At 61.2% G+C, this 18,522-nt stretch overlaps 1 protein-coding gene across 8 annotated transcripts in view; it reads right to left on the bottom strand.

The window, feature by feature from the left end:
* The window catches only part of EPN2 (epsin 2), a 63,785-nt gene that overhangs the window by 26,313 nt on the left and 18,950 nt on the right, over window positions 1-18,522 (bottom strand). For 3 of the 8 annotated variants that reach the window (XM_037810294.1, XM_037810290.1, XM_037810291.1), the window contains exons 2-3: window positions 4,810-5,551; window positions 2,995-3,159 (exon numbers count right to left, since the gene is read on the bottom strand). The exons of 1 other annotated variant lie outside the window; for it this stretch is intronic. In XM_037810294.1, the coding sequence (XP_037666222.1) occupies window positions 2,995-3,159; window positions 4,810-5,404 (760 nt within the window). In that variant the 5' untranslated portion in view covers window positions 5,405-5,551. Of the gene's footprint in view, window positions 1-2,994; window positions 3,160-3,723; window positions 4,038-4,809; window positions 5,552-9,272; window positions 10,740-18,522 lie in introns of those variants that run through there. 4 more of the 8 variants (XM_037810292.1, XM_037810296.1, XM_037810297.1 and 1 more) reach the window with 4 other exon arrangements.

Here is an 18,522-nt window from a genome sequence, read left to right as displayed (position 1 = left end):
AAAGAGAACCAGAATTCTGGAAAAGCGGGTTCAGGTTCCGCCTCCTCACTTTGTCGGGGGGACGTGGGCGAGGGCGTCCGTCTGCTCCCTCCTCCGTTCACAGCACGCGCCCCGGTGCCTCCTCCTGCAAGTGGGCGGCGTGGACGGGCCACGGGAAGGGACAGGCCTCCTCCCCGTGATGGGCAGCGCGTCCCGCAGCCTCAGACCCCCGCCCCGTGGCGAGGGGAGCACCCTGCACAGGCGGCACCCGGAGGGCCTGTCTGGGCGCCGGGCGTCTTCCTTCAGCTTCTGCTCGCCTCCCGGGCAGGGTCTCTCCCTCTGCCAAGCCCGTGCTGACGGCCCTCCCCACCCCCCAGACCAAGGGCCTGGCAAGACACGGGGGGCCCTGATTTCCAGATACATTCTTTCCAGCAGAACGGGAAGCCAGAGGAACCCCACTTTCCACGGGGTCCATGCCCCTCAGAGATGATCCCAGGAGCTAGGGCCCTGGGCTGGGGGGAGGCCCGGTGGCGGCAAGCCCACCCACAGCCCTGGACCCACGGACCCAGTCCTGGGCAGCCCAGGCCACCCTCACCCTCCAGAGCCCCTCCAGCCACATTCCATCCGGGGGCCACACCTCAGGATGGCTTCCAAGGGGCCCGGTGGCTGATGTGATTATTTCAAAACAATTAACATTACCTCCCCATCTCTCGGGGTTTCTATAAACAAACCCACGTAGGCTGCCCTTCCCAAAGCCCTAATTCTTGTCAGAAACCTCTCCCACCATCTGGAAGCACACACGGGGGCACTCGCTCAAGCCCTGCTCCTGGGCTGGCCCCGGGACCCCACCTTCGCCCTGAGCGACCCTGCGTTGGGGAGGATCAGGAAGGGCCTGCTGGGCCCGGGCGTCCCTGACACACGTGGGAACCGGCGCCCGAAGCACTCAGCCTCCCCCTGGGCCCGAGAGGTGGAGCAGGACGGATCACCAGGGAGGACAGCGCAATGGCTGGGCCACACCCCACTCCCCGGAGGGCCTGACCATCCCCTGGAGTCACGGCAGGCGCAGAGCAGGTGCAGGGCCCAGGGCACACACTGGGCGGGAGCACCGCGAGGGTGCGGGCGGGAGGTGGGGCTGCAGCCCACCTGGCACCCTCCGGGAGACCCCGTGCGGCCTGGCTCGAGTCCTGCGCTGCCACCCGCCTCACGGCCTCCCTGCCCCCACCGGACCCTGGACTCCCGTCCAGAACCCCCAGCCCCTCCTGGGCCCTGGGGCTGAGATCCACCCTGAGCCGCTGCACACAACTTCCTGACGGTGGCTTTTCTTGCCCCTATTTTCCTTCTGGCCCGATTTCTACTGGTGTCTACTGAATCTCAGGGTACTGCGTGTGTATTGTAAGCTGACGCAAAACCTTTCTAGACCAAAGCAGGGTGAGCAAACTAGACGGTCATAATCTCCAGTCATCGCCTGTAAGCTGCTGCAGGGTTGGGGTGCTGGCCTAGCGGCTCCCCCCAGCCCAGTGTGGGCTGGTGCCCCCAGCACTGTCGCGGGGTCCGGGCGGCCGTGCTCACTGCAGAGCAGATGGGTGCACAGCAGCCCCACACACACACGCGATGCTTCTGCAGGAGCTTCCGAAGGAAAGGAAACGCGGGCAGCACCCTGCCCCCGCCCGGCTCAGCGCGGCAGGAGGGAGCCTGGGGAGGGGGCACACGGCGGCGCTGAAGGACGGGAGGCGACACCCAAGCTCAGCCGGGCACCAGGAGTGCTCAGGGGAAAAAATGTGCCTTTCACCCTGCGCTCACCCCGTGGTCAACAAGGAGAGGGACAGCACGAGGTGCGGGACAGACCCAGGGCAGTGGGAGACAGGAGAGCCGGAGGGCCCAGCAGTGGGCAGCCAGCATGACCCAGCACAGCTGAGGGAGCTGCCTGCCGACGGACACAAAACCCACCCCCGAGACAGAAGCCCGGCCAGTTCCCGAGTGGGCAGCACACGGGACACAACGGCGAAGCTCCACGGAATTCTGGGGGATGCTGGAACCTGCTGGAAACAGCACCTGACTATCCGGAAAAGCGAGGACGTAAAAGCACCTCAGGGTGATCTCTCAGAACGTGCTCTGACCATCTACATCCCTTACAATGCAAAGCGGGTCCCTGTGATGTTTTCTTAATGTCACTTTTATAAGCCAAAATTCCATGTAAACTGTTAGGAAAAGAAAAGAACATGGAAGAAAATACCCCAGAGCTAAACACAGAGACCCCACAGGTTCCCACGTCAAACGAGCCGTGACATGAATGAGGCGTGAATGGACAGAACCTGCTTCCAGGGCTGGACCAAGGCCGCCCGTGTTCAGCAGGGTGCCCGTCCCACCAAAAGACGACGAAGGCTGGCTTTCTTCTCCGGAGCCGAACACAAATTATACCAAGAACTTTTTCTAGTGGACAAGAAGGGAAAACCTGTTTCCAATTCAACCTGCAGTCGTAAGGCCAGGTGGGATGTGTTATTAGTCAAAAGAGAAGCCCAGCTTTTCGTTACCCATCGAATCGGGAATCGCCAAGCAAGGTGACCGAGTCCCGAAAGTGCAGCCAACTCTCTGTTACCCGGGGCCGGGGCGCTCAGGAAGGACGCGGGTGAGCGGAAGCGACAACAGCCTCCTCTGAGCCTCGGCAAGGGTAAGGGTGGGGGTCCTGCCCGTGCTCACGGAGGGTCCCCATCTGCCCGGCACACAGGGTCTGGGCGGACAGCAGATCTCAAGTCCAATTTTTCAGGCCTTGGGGACATGGGGACAGGGTGGAGCAGTTCCCTCCCCCCAGAGGTCCCCCAAAGAGCAGCTCCCTGGGGAGGACCTGGCTGAGCTTCCAGCGAGTGAGGGGACGGGGCCGGGCCACGAGCTCCCAGGGGGCGAGGACAGCACCCGGCCCAGGGTGAGGCGGGCAGAGAGTTGGCTGCACGGCAGGGCAGGCCCACCCGCAAGCTGCGCGGCGTTTCTAGGAAGGAGGAAAGCAAACCGCTGTCCCACCTCGGGCTGCGCGGTCACACGTGAGGCAGGGGGACCAGTCGCCGTTTGGGCGGGCGGCCGGCCCCGGGTGTGGCAGGCAGGGGCGCTGGCTCAGCGGCTGCAGCTCGTCACTCTGACCCAGCGGGGCCCCTGCACGGTGCTGGGGGCACAGCGAGGCCTCGGGCGCTGTCGGGTGGGGACACACACGACACACACACAGAGAGAGAGACGCCGTTAGAGGACCCACAGCCTGCGGGGCCCCTGCCCGCCCCTGCCCCCGCGAGGGCTGGGCACCGGCTCCACTCGCACCCCGAGCCGCCTGCTCCAGCTCAAGGTCTGTGCCAACCCCGCGCGACAGCAACAGCGCAAGGCAGGGCCACCCTGTCTGGCGGAGGCCCGGGGGTGACTGACGGCCCCACCATGCGCCCCAGCCCCTCTCCTGCGGCTCCCGGCTTTGTATCCTCTGGCTGCTGGAGAACAATGGCTGCAAAAGGCAGCGCGAGGGACAACAGCCCCCTCTGCCGCAGTCAGTCCTCCTCAAGGGAGACGTGGTTGGGGGCAGGTGGGGACAGGGCCCTGGAGGCGAGACAGTGATGTCACTGCTGAAAGGGCCAGCCTCATTTGGGGTTCAGCTGAACCCAGAGAGAGACTCGTGGAGGTTAAGTTCAAGGGATTTCCAAGTGGGTTCATGGATGTCGCAACCATGGCCTACGCAGAGGCGTTCAAACAGAGAGGCAAAAACGGCAGTACCCAGAAACAGGACAGGAAGACGTGAACCTGCTCCAAGCTTGATGACAATTTAGAACTCCTAGAGACAGGAAGTCGGCTGTCATACGCAAGCCTCCTATTTGACACACGGCTCCACGTGCTGGCGAGGGGGTGCAACGTCAGCTGGAAACCGGCACAAGCAGGAAATGCTGCGGAGAGGCCTGGGAACGGGACCACAGGCCAAACGAGGGCAGACAGGGTTTTGTCTAGAATAAAAGACTTCCTTCGGAAAAGAGGTTTTAATGGTTCCAAAAAGAAAGGCTACGGTTCAGGTTTGCACGTCAGTGCAGCCAGATGATACAATTCCCGCCCCACCCCCCCAGCCACCCCACATGGAGCATGTGCAGGGAGCCCCAGCGCTGCGAGGACGGAGCGGGCACCCACCCCCACCATCAGGGAGCAGCCCCAACCCCACTCCCTTCCGACTGCTGTCCCAAGACCCAAAGTCCGCCGACATGCAAAAAGAAAACTCAGGCCAGCACCCCCAGCGCAGCCTCAGCCATGCGCCCCGATCACCAGGAACCGCTGCTGACATCTCTCGGTCACCCTAATAACCTGTAGGTTTTTGCTTTGTCCCCTCAAGTTGGACAGAGCCACCCCTTCTCCACCCTGGGAGGTGCTGAAGGAGGCCTGCAGCTCCGTCAGTAGGAAAACATCTAACACGAGACTGAAGAAGAGATTGTCGAGAAGGAGCGTTTGCTTCCTCCTCACGACCAGACGCAGCGAGACAAGGAGCCCTGTGCTGTGAGACAAGCCCTGCGCTGGCGGGCGCACGGGGCAGGGAGCAGAGCAGGCCCTGCCCATCTGCCCACCTTCCCCATGGGGACTTGAGGGTGCCAGGAGGGCCAGCCCCACCTGTGTACTAACGAGACCCACGGAGCAGCAGGAGCCTCCGCGACCACCTCACCAGGCCGAGGCGCCACCGTGACCCCCGTCTGGACCTGGGGAGCAGTTGCCGTCTGGGTGAGCTTGGTGCGTTTTGGGGTCTCAGCCCCGGGCCTCCCCAGCACTGTGGTGTCCACGCGGCCCCTGCAACTGGGGTGGGATGGGGGCGCCCCGCTTACTCACAGCCATGGTAGGAGGCCGGCGAGCCCCCAGCCTTGCCGTACTCCTGCTCCGAGTAGCTGGTGGAGAGGTTGGGCTGGCTGGAGCCGCGGCCGAAGGTGGCCTGGCTGCTGCCCACGCCGGTGGCCACCTGGGCCATGCGCTCCTTGGTCTTCAGGGCCTGGACCCGCTCGACCTTCAGCCGCTCCTCGTCCTTGAGCAGGGCCACCAGCTGCTTGGACTTCTCGCGCACGTTGATGCCCTGGTCCTTGCCGTCGCGGTCCACGTACTGGAAGTCCTTCAGCGTCTGGATGGCGAAGATGTTCTCGCGGCACTGCTGGGCCACACGCTCGGAACCCGTCTTGATGAGGTAGTCCAGCAGCGTCAGCGCCTTGTACACGTGCCGCCAGTTCTTGCCGTGGTCGTTGAGCCGCCGCCACACCATGCTCATGATCTCCGAGAAGGCCACCACGTTGTAGGTGAGGTCGGCTATCTCGGTCATCAGCGAGCTGGACGGGCCCCAGGGGTCGTTGGAGGTGGCCTCGCGCACCTTGATCTCGGCCTCCGAGTAGTTGTTCACGAGGTTCTTCATCTGCCGCCGGATGGACGAAGTCGTCATCTTCACCCGCTCCTGCTGCCGACGCCGGGCCTGTCCTCGGCAAGCCCTACGAAGGCTCGGTTCCTGCCGGCGATCGGTTTCCGCTCGCTCTCCGAATGATCATTTCCTCCTCCGGAGCCTCAGGTTCAGGAAACTGGGGGCCATGACCTAGAGCGGGGTGAAAAAGCACAACACTGACCCGAGCTCCTCGTGGCAGCCCACGGCAGATACTGGGGTGCGGTGAGGGTGGGGAGGAAGCCCCCCGCCGCCTCGGGGTGGAAGATGCTGCATCTTTCTATCAAAACCAAGACAAGGTCAACACTGAAAGTTAATCACCAATAAAACTGAAACTCAAGTTTTCGCCTTATGAGAAAAGAAGTAAACAGAATGACGACGTTTTCCCAGCATTTCCCCTGGGACGGCTGCTCTGTGGTCTCACTTCACTGCCCAACAAAGAATCATGACGCTGGGGAACGTCAACCCCGATAGATTTTCGATTGCACGTGGGGGCAAGAAAGCCGCCCACTTCAGGGATCTCTTAACCCCAAATACCCGTCTATGCCTTTGAAATCACTTAACATTCCTGCTCTGTTCCACTGTGCTTGTAAGAATCCAGAGAATTCTGGAACACGGCTTCTCTCCCAACCTTCCCTGCTCAGGAATTTACCGAGGCTCCTGGCAGCTCTTCCGGAGCCAGGCTGAAGCCCCTCGCTCGGCCCCCCAGGGCGGCAGCAGCCTGTGGACCACCCCTCGCAGGAGCTGGTGCTGGCCCGACCCCCCATCCCACAGAGGAAACAGAGGCCCCAGTTTACGTGTTTGCCACGTCCCCCCAGGCCCACCCCTCGCTTCCCCCAGAGGAGAAACCCACACCAAGCTGGAGCGGGGGGCCGTGTCTCTGACAGTGGGCACCTAGCGCCGTCCCCGGCAGAGAGAAACACGGTCCAATAAGTGAAGAAAACAGGTGAACAACAGGGCCCCGCCCTCACGGCAGCCACGGCCTGGCAGACGGGGACGTCCGGGGACGTGGCTGGGGGCTGTGGAGGGGACAAGGGAGGAGCTCTCGGCCAGTGACGACCCTTGGCGTGGCCCTCAGAGCTGGGCACAGGGACAGGATAGGGGAGGCCATCATGTACACTCTTCCTCATTTATAGGATGAGGCACTGGGGACGAGGGGCTGCCAGGGGCTGCCATCGAGAGGGCAACAAGCGCAGCTGGGGCCCACGGCTGCCCGAGAGCACACCCGGGGCCTCCCGCCGTGCCCGCTGGCAAAGGCCCTGCCTGCCCCCATGCAGCCCCCACTTCAGCTCTGGGGCTTGCCCTCTGGAGCCCCCCAGGGCCCGTCCTCCCCGATGGCCCCCACTCTCTACCAGACAAGAAAGCACGGCTCCCATATTCCCCATTGGAAGCCTCGGGCCAGCAACAGACACATTAAAAAAAAAAAAAAAAATTAAACAGAAGGCATCAGGAGCGGTGGAAAAGCCAAAGGGCTCACTCGCCACACGGGACCATGTAAGGGAAACCCCACGGCTGGGGACAGCCAATGTCCCTGCTCCGGCCTCCTCCCACCCTCCTACAGGCCAGACGCTAGCTCCATCCCGTCCCGCCCCAGCCGGCAGCCGCCTCTCCCACGGGCTGCAACGCTTGTCACGGGGCCGAGGCTGGAGGCTGCTTTCACGGTGACCTGCACACCTGATTCACTGAGGTCTCCAACCACAGTGTAACTCGCTGCTGGCAGAGACGGCGTGGCACCCGCAGGGACAAAGAGGATGCTTGGATTTTTCATCAGCATTTCCCAACTCAAAGTACAGACTCAGAATCAGCAGTGACGTTCGGACGGACCGGACGCCGGGGCCCCATGACCCCCGGGCACTCCCCACGGGGCCCGCTCGGTGCCTGAGGAGCCCACCGCTCACTCCTCAGAGGAGCCCGCGGGTGGCAGGGCTGGGGCTCACCCCCGAGGAGGCCCTGGGCCCCCCCCCACCAGGCCTGGGAAAGAAGGTGCAAGTGGCTGAAAACATCGCATTTAAAAAAATAATTTCCGGAGGGAGCAACGACATGTCCGGACTCTGCTGCCCCGCCTCTGGTCCCGCCGGCCTCCGGAAAAGCCAGAGGGCCTCCTGCCGGGCCGTGTCCTCCCGGGACAGGCAGGGTACTGGGAGGCCAGCCAGGGCACCCGCCGAGCCTCCTGGGCCTGCGGTGGCCAAGACAAGGCTGCGGCCACGACAAGCGAGGGCTGGGGGGCCTCTGCCCAGCCAGACCCCGGGCGGGAGTGGAGCCCCGGCTCCTCGGGGAGGGGCTGTCTGACCTGCAGAGGCGTCTGCCGGTGGTCTCCTGAGCACACGGGCTTCAGGGGGACGGAAAAGCTAATAAAACACTTGTCAGAAAGGCCATGTTGCCGAGGCTGCCTGCTGTTTTCTTAGTGTCGGCCGGCAGCGGCTTTCGGGACCAGCCAAGGGTGAGATCTGGGGGTAAGAAGACGCTGACGGGAGAGAGGGTGCCACGAGAAAACCTTTCCACGGCCAGTGGGTCACACATCACACCGCGGCCTTCAGACAGACGCACAGAGAGGCCGAGCCGCACGGGGACAGCAGGGCCAGCTCGTGCCACCCACCCTCAGGCGGCTTTACAGAAGCCCTGAGATTGGCGTGGCTTTGTCTCCTCTCTCCGTGGGAGCCTCCAATCCCGTCTTCCCACTTAAAACTTCTTCCCTCAGGGGGTGTTTCAGTTTGCGAAAGCTGCTGCGTCGCAGAATACCAGAAATGGACTGGCTTTTATAAAGGGGGTTTATTAGTTCACAAATTTACAGTTCTGAGGCCATGAAAATGTCCCAATTAAGGCATCAACAGGACGATACCTCCCCTAAGGAAAGGCCGATGGCATCCGGGGTCCCTGTCACATGGGAAGGCACACGGCTGGCGTCTGCTGGTCCTTCTCTCCCAGGGTTAGCTTCTCATTTCTGTGGCTTTCTCCAAAATGTCTCGCGGCTTCCATCTCAGCTCCTCTCTCTCAGCTCCTGTGTGTCCTTGGTTTCTCCCAGGGCGTTTCTAAGCGTCTGGGGGTCCTCTCTTAGCTTCTCCAGGGAAATCTCCAGATTTCATCTCTTAGCTTCTCTCCTGGTTCTGGTTTTACCGGCTGTCTCCAAAGTGTCTCTGGACATGTTCTCTCTAAGTGTCTCTGAGCTCTCTCCAAAATGTCTCTGCCTTTCATCATCTCATGGAGGACCAGTAAACTAAGACCCACCTTGATGGGTGGGGCCACATCTCCATGGAAACAACCTAAACAGAAGGACCCCCCACAATAGGTCTGCCCCACGAGAGTGGATTACAAGAGCACAGTCTTTTTACGGGGTACACAACAGCTCCAAACCAGCCCACGGGGTACCCTCAGGACACACCGTGGCTCCCACAGTTGCTCCCCTCCAGGCAGGTGCCCGCCCAAGAGCGAGTCTGAGCACACCCACCCAGGCTGGAAAAAAAAGAAAAAGCTGGAAGGACTTTTCATAAATTACATCCAACTGAAGAGACAAAAGCCATTCGAACATCAGTGATTAACGATTTCTCTAGAAATCTCATTCAGTCATCGGGTGTTATCAGGAACTATTTTAAGATAAGTGGTAACTTAAGTTCATGAGTCTGTACAATTCTCTGCAACTTCAAATGTTTTTGAATAGAGACAGCAAGTTGGCTTTAGAGTGGGATCTACTATTCACGGCTGACAAATCATTCTGCCCTGACGGGGAAGGCAGGGGCGGGGCGGGGCTGGCCCGGGACGGGTTCATGTCCTCAGATGAGGGGCTGGGACGAAGTTTCCCAAGCGTCAAGACCCCCCAGCACGTCCTCCAGCCTCAGCCCCAGGAACCTGTCTTAAGTTGCAGTAAGCAACCACTTACTGGATTAAGAATCGGGGTCTCCGGCCCCTCAGGGGAACCGCAGGTGACCACGCTGAGGTGGCGAAGCTCCAAGCAACAGTCCAGGGGCCGGGTGTCGGCGGCCTGGCGAAGCAGCCTCCCCGCCGGGCCTTCGGGATGAGAGGGGACGCTCGCTTTTCCGGTTAGCCCCCGAGCCAGGGAAGGTTCTTTGAGCCGAAGGATACTTCACTTCCATTCCGGAAACGGAGGCTGTCGCTCGTGACCATGTAACGTCCACATCCCCTTTCTCTCAGGAACAGCGACTCAGTTGCGCCTCGTTCTCCCCGGGGCGACAGACCCCAGCCCGACACGCACAGCGCCCTGCGCCTCACTCTCCCTGGGGCTGTGGGACCCGGGCCTGACCCACAGAGCGCCACGTTCCCTCGGACTCGGTGGCCAGGGCGGGGCAGGGCCACCCGGAGGCCTGCTGGGGCCTGCCCTGTTAGCACTGGGACCTCGAGATCACCGGCAGCACCACAGGGCCGGAGCCAACACAAGGCAGGGGCCAGTGCAGGTGTGACACCGTCGTCGGGACCCCTGAAGCCGGCGGTCCCCGAACCACCCGCGAGGTGAACGGGCCGAGAGACGGTGGCTCTCCCGGCCGGGGGTTTACACCTCGTCCCTCAGGGAAGTCGGGGGGTGGCTTTTCAGCCACCATCCTCAGGACCAAGATCAGCTCCCAGGGACCCAGCAGTCTATCCGGGTGGACCGTGACGGGGACCGTCCGGACACAGAACGTGTCACGGAATGAGCAGATCTGGAAATCGTCACTCAGATGACTGCAGGTGACGGTGCCTCCTGCCTGGTCCATCGACCATGAGCACCAGAATCCCCTGGAGAGCCCCGGACACCACACTCTTCACCAGCTCCCGTGGAGGCCTGGGCGGCTGCAGGGAGGGCCACGGCACCCATGGCAGGACACACAGAAAGCTAAACTCACGAAATACTTTGCACCCCTGGGAACTGGCTGTCACCCCCTGCATGTGTGGTCCCTGAGTGAGGAACGAGCCCTTCCTCCGACCAGGGCAAAGGGTACAGCGACCATTTCAGGGCGAAACTGGGACCGCAACTCCCAATCTCACGTGACCGAGCAGAACAGGCTCCAGAAGACAGGGACCCGTCAGTGCCGGCAGACGGGGCCGGATTCTCCTGAACAGCGGTCGTTTCAGCGACGAGAAAGGCCTATTATGACTCTGCCTCGGCCAAGCTGGCAACAATTTAAGGCCTGATTTGCTCTTGCAGAAGGGATAATTGAAAAGGGAAAGAAGTAATAATCCTTCATTTTCCTCCCACCAGAAAAACAGTGAGATTCTGTTAACTGATCTCGAGCATCTGTATTCCAGCAACCTCTTGTCGGCTGGAGAAATTGAATGTTATATCACTATCCAAAAAATGGGCTAAAAAAAAAATACACCTGTGCATTCATGAGTTGGAGGAATCTGGGGGAAGAGCACATGTTTACGCCTAGACTTCTGGAAGACCAAGCCGCTAACGTCACGCCGTCCCCACCGTCCTCCCCCCGCACCTTCCTTCTGGGGAGCAGGAGGGAGCCCCTCACCCAGCGCCACCGTGGCGGCTTGGAGGGCACGCTGGGCGAGAAGGACACCCCGGGGGGGCAGACGGCCGTCCCCAAGGAGCCACCGGGCAGCACCTGCGGGGACGCGGCTGGCAGCAGGACAGAGGGGAGAGCTCAAACCAAATGTCCGCAGCCTCCCGCGGCCTTGCAGGCACCTGGTGAGTTTCAAAAGCAGAAGTCAGTTACTGAAAGCTCCCCCGGCCCTAACCACTGCGCGTCCGGGAAGGGAAGCCCCATGTGGAGAACACGATGTCGAAACGCACTCGCTTTTAAAAGACGACGTGAAGCAAACTGCCTTCGTGGTGGGCGTCCCCAGCGCGGCTTCCAGGCTGGGCCGTCTCGTGGCCCCCGACCTCCCCGAGCCTCCTCCCCTCATCCACGAAAGGGGGTGCCGGGCCGGGGCTCCCTCGCAGGGCTTAGCAGCAAACACTCCTGATGATGGGGCAAAGGGAAACCACCTGCCTCTCTTTCACTCCTCAAAGCAGTTTTGCAAATGACCAAATCATGGGCCACATTTTTTAAAAGGTAAAGCCAAAAAGCAAACGCTGCTGTGCAGCAGTGAGAGCGCAGAAGCCGGAGGTGGGAACACGGGCTCGAGCTCCAGCTCTGCCATCAGGCTGTCCTGGGGCACCCGCCAGCCAGGGACCGGGGACTCCCCGATGACACAGACGGGCAGACCAGAGGCTCCCCGAACGCTTCGCTCTGGGGCCTCTCTTCTGTCAAGGGCGTATTCCCCCGCGTCTCCAAGGGGCTGGCGGGGACCCCTGAGTCTGACCAGCCCCAAGCAGAGCTGCTGTGGCTCCCCCAGGAAGAGCGGCCCGGGGTGCTGCCTGTGCCCCTGGACCAACGGCACCCCCATTTCTACAGGCGGCTGAGCTGTGGGCGACCACCTGATCCGTACAGTTCTCCTGCCTGAGACATTTGGGAAAAAATGCAGAGCGGCATGGGAAAACGTAGACTTCCCACGCTTTCCTGCTTAACTCAGCCCGGGCTGGCTTCTTGCGGGGGGGTGCCCAGAGCCCAGGGGAAGCTGAGGAGGGGCAGCTGCGGGGCCCTCGGCAGGGTCTCCACAGACTTCCCGCTCTACGCACGAGCACTGACGCTCTTCTCGGAGGGAGCTCAAGGTGCTGGCCAAGAACCCGGCAGGTGAAGAGCAGGTACTCCCAGCTCCTGTGCAAGACGGAACTTGTGCTCACTTCTGCTCCGGAACCAGCAGTGCCGGGAGCGTGTGCCCGCCTCTTCCCAGGGGCAGCTCGGGGAGGGTGTCTCATCTCCCCACCACCCCCTGCGGACTGCTGCTGGTGGTGGCACAGGAACAGCACAAGGCAGCACGGGGACAATATGAGGTGGTACGGGGACAGCTCGAGGTGGCACAGGGACAGCTCAAGGTGGCACAGAGACGGCACGAGGCAGTATGGGGGTGGCACAGGGGTGGCATGAGGTGGCACAGAGACGGCACGAGGTGGCACAGGGACAGCTCAAGGTGGCACAGAGATGGCACAAGGCAGTATGGGGGTGGCACAGGGGTGGCACAAGGTGGCACAGAGATGGCACGAGGTGGCACAGGGACAGCTCAAGGTGGCACAGAGATGGCACGAGGCAGTACGGGGATGGCACAGGGGTGGTATGGGGACAGCTTAAGGTAGTAGGGAGATGGCACGAGGTGGCATGGGGGCGGCACAAGGTGGACAGGGGCGGCAAGAGGTGGCACAGAGACGGCACGAGGTGGCACAGGGACAGCTCAAGGTGGCACAGAGACGGCACGAGGCAGTACGGGGGTGGCACGGGGTGGTATGGGGACAGCTTAAGGTAGTACAGAGATGGTACGAGGTGGCACGGGGGTGGCACCAGGCAGCCTCCACACATCAACCACATGGCACCCCGACAGCCTGGGTGAGCAGAGACCACGCAGATCCCCATCTTCCTCTCCGGCTGGGAGAGCTTTCCCAGAGGCAGGTGTGACAACCGCCCCCGGGTTTGCGCTAGTTCCTCTCGCGCTTCACTGCAAGCTGCCGGGAGAAGCCAGGCTGCACTGCCCACACTCGGCTTGTCCATCTCCTCAGCCAGATACCCAAGTTCATCGCTTACAAGATCCACTTTCAATTGACATCGGAACAGTTTTCCCAAGCTCTCTGTCACTTCATAACGAGGTGCCTTTCTCCCGGTTTCCAGTAACACGGGTCTAAGGCCTCCGTGGAGGGACTCTAGCCCGTTTCCGGCAACAGCCCCTTCGGGACAGCCCCGGCTCGCCCACCACGCGCCTCGCAGTTCCGCTAGCCTCCGCGCACGACCCAACTCCAAAGCCGCGTCCACACTTCGTGTCTGTCACGGCAGCCCTCCGCTTTTGGTACCAAACACTGTAATTAGCTGGGGTTCAGCAGAGAACGGAACCAATAGGACACGTGCACACATACACGTCATATACACGTGTGCACACAGACACTGAGAGATTTGTTACAGGGATCGGCTCAAACAACCAACCTGGCAAATCTGAACCCTTAGGGAACCTCCAGGAGGGTGCTGGTGAGTCCCTCCCTTCCCTGGAATTCAGGGGGAGCGGGTGGGCTGCAGGAGAGACGGAGACCCCTTTCCCCTCTGGGCCTGCTGACTGCCCGTAAAGGGCTCGGGTGCCGGGACTCGGTGCACCTGACGGGGCGGGCGCCTTAACTGAAGGCCCATCTCGGAGGGATCACGTTCACAAAGGGGGTACGTCCACCAGGGAGCGACCACAACCACCTCCCAACGTGCGCTCGGCTCAGCCCCCCAGGGTGCTGGGAGGAGGGGCCTCGAGGGGCTGCCAAACACGACATGCGTCCCCCCGCCACGGTATCTGCATCTGTATGATTTCAGTGTGTCTCGAGGACAACTCAGAGACAACTTCCAAGCGAAGCAGGAGAGGATGCCGCCCGGGACAGAACTGCGGGGCAGAAGCCGGGCCTGGCTTGGTGGCGACACTGCCCAGGAGGGACACACGGCCCGGCAAACATCCCCACCCGTCCCCACCTGCATCTCTCCTCTGCAGGTCCTGCCCTGGGCACCATGCGTGTGCTTCCTTGCTCAAGTCCACAACGAACAGTCCTGGGGGTGCTGTCAGGATCCCTGTTTTACAGAGGAGGAAACCGAGGCACGGAGAGGCCACACGCCTGGCCAGGGCTGTGCTGACAGCAAGCAGCAGGACCAGGATCTGCTTCTGGCCCCATCCTCTCAACCTCTTCTCTATCTCGGGCTAGACAAATCCGGTGCTTGGACAAAGCCCAAATCTGCAGGCCGGGACCCTCCGGCCTGGGCGCTTGAGAGGCCGGGGTGGCGGGGGGCTGGCAGTGGAGCCCTCCCCAGGAGGCTCCCCACACCAAGGGCGCTGGGGCTGGGGGGGCCTGTGTGGGGTGGCTGACGGGAAGGAGGCTTTCACCATCTCCCACAAGGGCTTCCCTGGGCAGCAGGACGGCTCTGCAGCCTCCACACAGTGACATCAGTCAGGCCAGAGATGTGGAATCGAATCCTAACTATTTTTTTAAAATGTGTTCTTCAGAACTCACATTCTGAGAAGCGACATCCTGGCCGTGACGGTGTCGTCTGCTAAATCTGTCAGCGCGACTCTGGCAGCCTCAGGGGTGAGTGTTACTCCCCGGGCCTGAGTGCTGTCGGCCGAGACACGAGCGGGAGAAGGACGGGTCACCACACTTGAAGCTGAGCTCCCTTTCTTGGTGCAGCATGAAAACACGCCATCCCTCCTTCCGCTCTGCTGGAGACGTTCCCAGCCTTCTATTTACTCCCCGACACTGACTGGGCACATGAGGAGGGAATGTTCCTTCCCGACGCTTAAAGGTCAGATTCCTCCCAAGAAAAGAGCAAGCTGGCCCAGCTTTCTTTTTGCTCCTGTGTTTTCTTAAGTTTTTCATTATGTAACGTTGGGTACCTATAAAAGGATAAGTGCAACCCACGTGGGAGGCACAGAACACCAAAACAAAATACCTTCCCCGATCCCGCTGCCCCCCAAGGCCCGGCCATCACCACCGGGGTCTGCAGGGGCTCCGGGGCTCCCCCCACCCCACACACACACAGCCCCCAGGGCGGCCTGGGGTCGGCGGCTTCGGTCCGGGACTTTTGTTTGTTTTTTAGAGCAGTTGTAGGTTTATAGGAAAACCATGCACGGCGCACAGAATTTCCAGAAACCCGGCCCCACACTCACAGTTTTGCTTATCGTTAGCCTTTTGCATTCGTGGGGTACACTGGTTGCAATTGATGAACCAATAGTTATAATTATATTATTAACTACAGCCCATAGTTTACACTAGAGTTCATTCATTTGTGTGAAATAAGCCAGACACAAAAGGACAAACACTGCATGCTCTCACTATGTGAAATGACTGGAATATGCAAATTCAGCCCCAAATCAGAATACAGGTGACCAGTGGCGGGGCGTGGAGCGGGGAGCCAGCGCTTGGTTAGTGCCTTGCTTTTTAAACAAGGAAACGATCTTCTTGCACAGGTACATGAAACAAAGTCACACCCAGCTTTCGGCGATTTGCTTCCGCCAGCCACCCCACGTGGATCAGCTGCAGCTCGTGCATTTCCATTGCTAAACGGGACCCGATCGCGCTACTATCCAACAAGCTAACACCCAGTCTCCCAACAGACACCTGGGTTACCTCCAACGGCTGCTGTCACGTCCCTGTGTGTCAGGTGTGTCCCCAGGACTCCTGCCCACCTGTCCCAGGGTGCAGGGATGTGTGCGGCACACGCTTTATGAACGGCTCTGCCTCTCCCTCTGGTGACGCTGTTTTGTGTATGGTGGAGCCGACGCCGGCCCTGACCAGGACTTCCTGCACAGGCACAGGGCGCCAGGGGCACAGGGCAGCCAGGCCACGGGCACACCCCCCCCCAGTGACGGCTGCCAGAAAGCAGCCCCCTGGGTCCCCCCGGCTGCAAGCGGCTTCAGTCAGGGTGGGCTCCGGGCGGGCAGTGCACTGAGCAGCAGGAGGCAGGCGAGGGCAGGGGAGGGGCCCGGGGACGGTGGCCTGGCAGCAGAAGGCGGCATGGCCGGCAGGCCGAGGCTGTGCCAGGGTGGCCGCCCACACACGCCCGGCAGCTCGGACTTCTGGCTCCTTGGCTCCAAGATTGCTGTCACATCCTCCAAATAACAAGGAGGGCAGACGTCCCTGCAGTGCCGGTGCCAGGCAGGTGGTGGGAACCAGAACACTTACCTCCCCATGAGCTCAGCTGTCGCTTGCTCGACGTTTTCATTTAAATCAACTTACTTTTCAACTCAGACACCACTTTAAGAGATAATATATAGAAACCCGAGCATTACTGCTGTGTTTTTCCTCTGGTCTTGTTTCGTTTTTACTGAGATATAACTCACATTCACGAGGCTGTGCGACCATCACCTCTATCTAGTTCCAGAACATTCTCATCGCCCCCAAAAAGAATCCCAAGATGGGACCATTTTAGGATCAGCAGGCGGTGAGGGTGCTGCAAAATTGTAAATGTGATTAATCCCACTAAAGGTTGAGCTGGGGGACTGTATGCTGTGTATCTGCTCCCACAACTATGAGAGCGAGAGGGAGGGAGCAACTAAAGAGACCGTGACAATTAAATGCAAAACGTGACTGATCCTGGATGGGATCTAATAAGGGAGGAGAAAGGCCCAGAAGGACATTATTGGGACACAGGAAAAAACTGGAATATAGACTGTGAGCTTTACCTCAATGTAAAACTTCCTGAACTTGACAGCTGTGGTTAAGGTGGTTACAGAAGTGAACATCCCTTGTTAAATGCACGTGGAAGTATCACGTGTTGAAGAAGCAGGATGCACACAATCTACGCTCAAGTGTTCAGAAACGGGATTGATGGATGGATGGACAGAATGACATGGCAAATGCGGCCAGATGTTAGCACTGGTAGATCTGGGTATCGGAGGGGTTGGGCCATGCTGGAATTCTCTGTGCGGGGTTTGTATTATTCTTGTAACTATCCCGTAAGTTTGAAAGTATAAACAAAAAGCTGAGAAAAAGAAAAAGAAAACAGGACTCCGGAGCCCATCAGCAGTCGCTCCATCTCCCCTCCCCAGCCCCTGGCCCCCGGCCCGGCCGTGTCTCCTCGGAGCCGCCTGCTGTGCACGCGGGCAGCACACGGGACCGGGCAGCACACGGGACCGGCAGCACACGGGACCGGGCAGCACACGGGACCCTGCAGCACACGGGACCCTGCAGCACGCGGCCCTGCACGCGGCGCGGCGCTTTCAGGTGGTGTGCATGCACTGTCACGCGGAACACAGCGCCCCTCCTTTCTGCAGCCGGCTGCTGTCCCCCCGTACGGACGGACAGACCACGGTCTGTGCCAGCTCACCCGCTGAGGGCCCCGGGCTGTGTCGGGGACAGCGCTGCTAGAGCGCGGGTGCCGACGCCTCCACTCCTCCCGGCACTCCTGGGAGCGGACCCGCCGGGCCGGGAGGCGACTCCGTGGCTGACTGAGGAGCCACCAGGACGCCGGGGCGTGTCTGAGACAAACAGCTATGGAGACCAGTGACGGTCACCCATGGGCCACTCGAGTATTTTGGGAAACGCTGGAGGCAAAGCTGCCAACGCTGGGTTTTGTTTTGTTAGGGCGCAGGGCAGGGGCTGCAGCTGAGTGGCATTTATGGACCCCTAATCGAGCAGCAGCGGGGAGGTGGGGGGTAAGGACAGGAAGACCCCGGAGGTGTGGGGAGTGGGGCAGGAGGATGGGGTGCCCTCCCAGGAGGGCGGGACGGGGCGGTGCAGGGCAGAGAGGCTCCACACTCAGCTCCATTTCAGACCACGGCGGCTGGCGGTGGACGGCGTGGGGGGTGGAGAGGGCCAGGGGCGCGGGGGCAGAAGGAGGGAGCAGAGGAGAGCCGGGACCGCGGAGCCAAGGAGGGGCCCGGAGTGGGGTGGAGACAGGCGGGAAAGCGATGCCTGTCGCCAGGGTCGGCGAGGACGGGAGAGGGTGGCTTTGCAGGGCAGCAGGGAGAAGCCCACACCCGCGCTCCGCTCCTCTGCCCACCTCCATGGCGTGCCACTGCCCCCCGCTGCCTCCCGCACCTGCTGAGTCGGGGGCCTTGGAGCCCTGGCGTCCGGGCTTCCGGCTCACCCCCAGCCTCCCTCCCTCCCTCCCTCCGCGGCCTCCGGACTGCAGGCTCTCGGGGGACAGAGGCCCCGACTGTCCTCGCTGCTGCGTGTCGGGCCTGGCAGGGCGCCGGGCACACATCTGCCAGGGAATGAATGAGTCCCCAGGGCCCAGGCCGACCCCCACCTGCTCCGCGCTCTCGCCCCCTCCCGCCCCCTTTCGCTCACTGGCCCCCTCTCTCTAGCTCTCTTTCTCCCTCTCTCTCACCTCTCTGATCCGCCTAATCCTCACGCAGCACTGAAATCAAGGACCCCCAGACGCTCTCACAGAACTTAATGCCCAGCCTGTTTTCTCAACCCTCCCCGGGTAAAAGCAGCAGCCACTCGGCAGAGAGCAGTGACTGCTCTCCTCCGGTGACTCAGTTTCCCCCTTAAATGGAAACGGCGGCCGGCGAGGACCAGGGTGGACTCGGCTCACACTTCCTTCCTGCCATAGCTGCCCCCACCTGCTCCGGACCAGGTCCACAGGCCCCCACCCTGGGCGTCCCCCCCACAGCCAGAGCAGAACAAA

The sequence above is a fragment of the Choloepus didactylus genome, chromosome 18 (genome assembly GCF_015220235.1).
Source record: "Choloepus didactylus isolate mChoDid1 chromosome 18, mChoDid1.pri, whole genome shotgun sequence".
In the NCBI taxonomy this organism is placed as follows: Eukaryota; Metazoa; Chordata; class Mammalia; order Pilosa; family Megalonychidae; genus Choloepus; species Choloepus didactylus.
The sequence above is the reverse complement of the archived record's forward strand: the minus strand, read 5'-3'. Positions and strand labels throughout refer to the sequence as shown.